Below are 5,000 nucleotides of genomic sequence, written 5' to 3'. Positions count from 1 at the left end.
CTTGTTGAGTCAATGCCACGTAGAATTAAGGCAGTTCTGAAGGCCAAAGGTCAAACACAGTATTAGTGTGTGTTCCTAATAATCCTTCAGGTGAGTGTATGTTGATTATTAAAAGTGAACAGCATGATATATTAACAAACCTACCGATTCTTATCGAATGCTAGGGTTTATTTACTCATAATATCTATCATTGAACTCATTTGAGCTCCACCGACATCCACACTGTTTACACTGCAGTCGCCCAGCCATCATCTGATTGGTTGCTGTCACTCGTTGGAGGCTCGTGATTGGAGGTTGGAGGTACTTCCTGCTTCCGATTATTTGACTGAACCCCAGCTGGGGTCAGGGGACCAACGCAATGTTATATATCCACCAGAGGTCACTATAGTGAAAGTAACGTAGCTTCTTTTTTTATTGATAAATAAATAATTTAATGTGTGTGTGTGTGTGTGTGTGTGTGTGTGTGTGTGTGTGTAACGCTGGCTGACCGTGAGTCAGAGGGTAAAGGGTCACTAGGGTGTGTTACTGGTCTCAAGTTTAACTTTACATACTGACTAATCACTGCTTCCGTTCACACACACCGCCGATTCTGTGTGGAACTAATGAAATTATTCAAAGAATTTACCCTGGGAACATTCCTCACGCGTAATATTAAAAAAACTCGCAAAGAATTTCCAAGGAAACTCTAAGAGGAAGACCATATATGGCTTTAAGGGGGGCGTGGTTTGGAAAAACCGACGCAAATGACACGTCATGGCGCAGTATTAAATGCGCCTGCGTTCCAACGACTTCCGCTTCACTCACACAAGAGTGTCGACCGTCACCTTCGCCGTCTGAGCTTTAACCTTCACCATTTGAAATAAGTCTAAGCATTTAAGTTTTATCTAGCACCTTCTTTTTGTTTGTAAGCGGTAATATGACTATGAGTTTAGGATTCAGGCGAACGGCGGCGAGTATCTTCACACAGGGCGCGCACACGACGCTCGTGCCCGCGCTGAAGACGCGAACAGAGGACGAGCTGGACGGGTGCGCGGATGAGATGGACGCCGCGCTGAAGCCGTTAAGGCCCGGGACGAACGGGATGAAAGGACTACAGCTGGACGGGCGCTTCGTGTCGGCGGCCGACGGTTCTCTCCCGTCCACCCCGGACTCGCAGGAGCTCGGTTCCGCCGAGCTGGACCGCGATACTCGAGAGCTTTTGCTGGTTTTCTACCGCACACACACGGGAATGTGTTCGCAGGAGAAGAGCCACAGCGGCGCGCTCCCGACAATGAGGCGCGTCGTCGCGGATATTCTCGAAAAGCACCAGATCGTCTACAAAGGTAAACAATGTGTTATTTCCGTACGAGAATAAAATAAAACGCGTTAAAGTATTAATACATAAAATAACCATCACATTTAAAGTGAGTTTAATCGCAAAATATGTCTTATTTCTGAGTAAAAGGTCACGTGATGTCATATTTGTAAGTCGTAAATGTAAGTCGCTTTGGATAAAAGCGTCTGCTAAATGACTAAATGTAATGTAATATTAAAACATTAATTATAATTATTTGGCTGCTAATGATAGTAGTACCATCTTTTTTTTATTTCTATTACGTCTGCTAATGTTATAACTTGTCATGTAAAATTGTATTCAGCGTTATTTGTTCTATTCTTATCTGAACGTAAATAAATAGACGTTGCTGTGTTTTCCCTCGGTGTTTTTTTTTTATCTCAAACCGCAAAGTTCGTCTGTGCGATTCTCGGAACTGCCAGAGTTCCGCTTATCAGAGTGTGTGTGTGTGTGTGTGTGTGTGTGTGTGTGTGTGTGAGGGAGGGTGTCATAAACATGAAAACACAGTGGTTAGGAAAGCGAAACACTTTAAAAATGCAAAGTGAAACGTAACACCGCCATTTTAGCGCAGCGCTATAGAAAAGTGCAGCATAATCAATGCGCTGTCAATCAAAAAGGGGCGGGGCAAGGGAGTTATATATATCTGTATCAACACAAACCTATCTATTAATAATTACGAAGCTGATCTTGGGGATGTCACTCAGAGAACACTTCAAGAGGTCTGGAGCTCTTGACTCTGCAGAAAGTTGGCCACTTCCGTGACCCTCAGCATGCGCTGACCCCGCTTTTTTGTGGATGTTGTTCCCAATCGCTTCCACTTTATAATCCCACTTACAGTTGAGCATGGAATATTTACTTCAGGCCTAGTGGTTGATTTATACACCTGGGCAGGACCTCATATATAAATATAGTGTGTGTGTGTGTGTTGAACATGAAAACAGTGGTTAGGATGCAAAATGAAAAATCATAACTACAGTTTTCAGGTTCAGTTGTTTAAAAAAAACCCTGAAACCTAAAAATTGATATGTGAATTAAAAATAAATCCCATTGTTTTTGCCTATACATGCAATTTCATGTCATTTTTATTTTTTTAAAGGTCCCATGGCATGGCATTTTTCTATTGTATAATGTTTCCTGAGGTGTCCTTATATTGTTAGTATGATTTTTACATAATTTTTTTTTTATAATTTAGAAATAAAGGAATTTTTTCAAGGAAAATTCAAGATTAGCTCGCCTGGGCCGTCATTTTCTCAAATGCAGAGCCAGAACTCGCTTTACACCATCATTTCTAGCCACTTGGGGACCATAGACAGGCTAGGGGAACTCGTATTAGTGTTAAAAACATGCCATGGGACCTTTAAACAACTACAGAGGACATATCATAACATATGAATAAAATATAATTTTTCAAAAATGTTTTAATTCCGTTTGTTTCTTGTGCTCTTAGCAATGTAATGACATGAGAAAACCCTAAACTGGCGCCTCTGTCCTCAGGGATGCTGCAGCGTCTGCATCTGGACTCTCAGCCGGACTCGATGGACTTCCTCCACCTCATCGCTCAGACCATGTTCAAAGACGGCAGCACCAACTGGGGTCGGGTCACGAGTCTGGTGGCCTTCGGGGCGGTGGTGTGCTCGCGGCTGAAGGAGGCGCGGCGGGAGGAGCAGGTGGAGGCGGTGGCGGAGCAGATCTCCTCCTATCTGACCTCAGAGCAGCACGACTGGCTCCTCCACAACAACGGCTGGGTGAGTCCAGCCGCCCGGCAGCCATTTTGATTTAGCTTTCAGACGAGCTGATCTTGAATTTTCCTGTTATGATGTCATACCAGGAAAGGTTACCTCCCCTTCCTCTGCTTTGCCTGTCCAGAAAATGTGGAGAAAATGCTAAACCACGCCCCCTCCGCAACACAATCTAACACTCATTTCAAATGCAAAGATGTCAGCCAATCACAACAGTGGGCGTTTACACTGAAGTCTCACAGCAGACACGCCCCTTCAAACAGAGCATTCAGCCAGAGGGGTAATAACAGTACAGAAAAAATGCCTTTTTAGTTCTAAATTATGACTTTTTTTGATGTAAAAATCATACTAACAATATAAGTACACCTCAGGAAACGTTATACAATAATAGAAAAATGCCATGTTTTTAGTTTTAGTCTCTTAAAATCTAATGAGTTTAGTTCAATTAAGCATTTAAGCGTCACATAACCGACTGTCACTTGAACTGACATTTTGTTTTTGACATTAAAAATACACAAGAGCTCAATTCACTTTTTTAAAAACATCTCTATAGTTTTTATAACGTTGTATTTCTGTTTTAGTCAGTATATCAGGTTAAGCTAAAGCTTCAAATAAGTTTTTTTTTTTCATTTCAGCTAACATTTATTTAATTTAAAGTAATGAAGTTTTTTTTGAATGGTTTTAGTGAACTATTATAACCCTGATACTTTATTGAATATGTGTCTAATACTGGTCTTTCCTCCTGACTATGAATTAAATGGGAATTAAATTAAATATAGTTTACGGTGTGAGCAAAAACGAATATATAATGCGTGACTTTTAATGATAAACAAGCTGGAAATACACCAGGACTCTTATTTTGAAATGTCTGCGCCTCTGTTGCAGTTGCAGGAGCTCATTCAAGTTCAGATGAGGAGATAAATATCATTACAACCGTCTAAAACATATTACTATATAAACATCGTAAAGTAAACATTCATCAGCATTAGTTCATAAACACTGGTCTGGCATAAGTGTGTGTTATTGATTGAGCCGCTCTGACGAACATTTTCCTCGTTTTTATTTGTTGACGAAAATGAGTTGATTTTCCTCAGTTTTTGTAATCCAACACTAGTTTTTATTGAGTTATCGTCTCTTTTTTTCATCAGTGAAAAAAGGTAATTAACAAAAATTATGACACAAATGATTGGTCAACTAATTACCGTGTGTGTGTGTCTGCAGGATGGGTTTGTGGAGTTCTTCCGCGAGCAGGATGTGGAGTCCGCGGTCCGCCACACCCTGATGGCGATGGTGGGATGTGCTGGGATCGGCGCCGGGCTCGTGCTCCTGATGCGATGAGGGTCGCTCTGGGGGAAGTTGAGCCGCCCCGCCGGACGCTGACACACACACACACACACGTGTCGTTTGGAGTGAGACTCTGCTCGGAGTCCGAAACCAGATCACGCCACGCGATTGTGCTCTTCAGGAGCCAGAAAGGACAGAATTGGACTTTACAGATATATATTTTTGTAATAAAACAAATACTGTTAACAGTTGTGTGTGCATCATGTGATTTTTCTAATGTTTGGCTTTGTACACGTGTAAATAAACTACAGTGGGCCTGTTCCATGATGGAAGCTTAACTAACTCAGGGTTAGTTTCGAGTTGACAAAACCCAATCTATTCCGGCTTTGTGTGTCCCATGAAGCTGACCATCAGCTTTCTCAGGCTTTGATCCGGAGTTTAGCTGTGACATCAGCAGCCAATCACACGCTGGGGATCAGGGACACGACCACCAGTGAGATTCATTACTTTGTGAATTTGTTTAAAATCTTAATAGTTTTCAATCATGTAATCTGCGGAAGAGAGAAATTAATCTTTGATCATTTTTGATAATTAATGATTGGAAAATATTAAGAATTTACACAAATTCACACATTAAGAAGAGA

At 41.5% G+C, this 5,000-nt stretch overlaps 1 protein-coding gene across 1 annotated transcript; it reads left to right on the top strand.

Moving 5' to 3' along the window:
* The first annotated feature begins 499 nt into the window (after positions 1-499).
* mcl1a (MCL1 apoptosis regulator, BCL2 family member a) lies at positions 500-4,604 on the top strand. Its single transcript, XM_079828355.1, has 3 exons — positions 500-1,322; positions 2,828-3,078; positions 4,294-4,604. Exons 1-3 carry the CDS (start codon positions 917-919, stop codon positions 4,408-4,410), a joined length of 774 nt encoding a protein of 257 aa, XP_079684481.1. The 5' UTR covers positions 500-916; the 3' UTR covers positions 4,411-4,604.
* Positions 4,605-5,000: the final 396 nt, after the last annotated feature.

Source organism: Gobio gobio (genome assembly GCF_949357685.1).
Source record: "Gobio gobio genome assembly, chromosome: 11".
Classification (NCBI taxonomy): Eukaryota; Metazoa; Chordata; class Actinopteri; order Cypriniformes; family Gobionidae; genus Gobio; species Gobio gobio.
This window is presented reverse-complemented; position numbering and strand designations above follow the sequence as displayed.

What these genes read in the sequence shown, in the direction of transcription:
- mcl1a (XM_079828355.1), top strand. Translation starts at nt 917, where the DNA reads ATGACTATGAGTTTAGGATTCAGGCGAACGGCGGCGAGTATCTTCACA. An exon ending in GCACCAGATCGTCTACAAAG is followed by an intron (nt 1,323 to 2,827) that starts GTAAACAATGTG and finishes CTCTGTCCTCAG; the next exon opens with GGATGCTGCAGCGTCTGCAT. An exon ending in TCCTCCACAACAACGGCTGG is followed by an intron (nt 3,079 to 4,293) that starts GTGAGTCCAGCC and finishes GTGTGTCTGCAG; the next exon opens with GATGGGTTTGTGGAGTTCTT.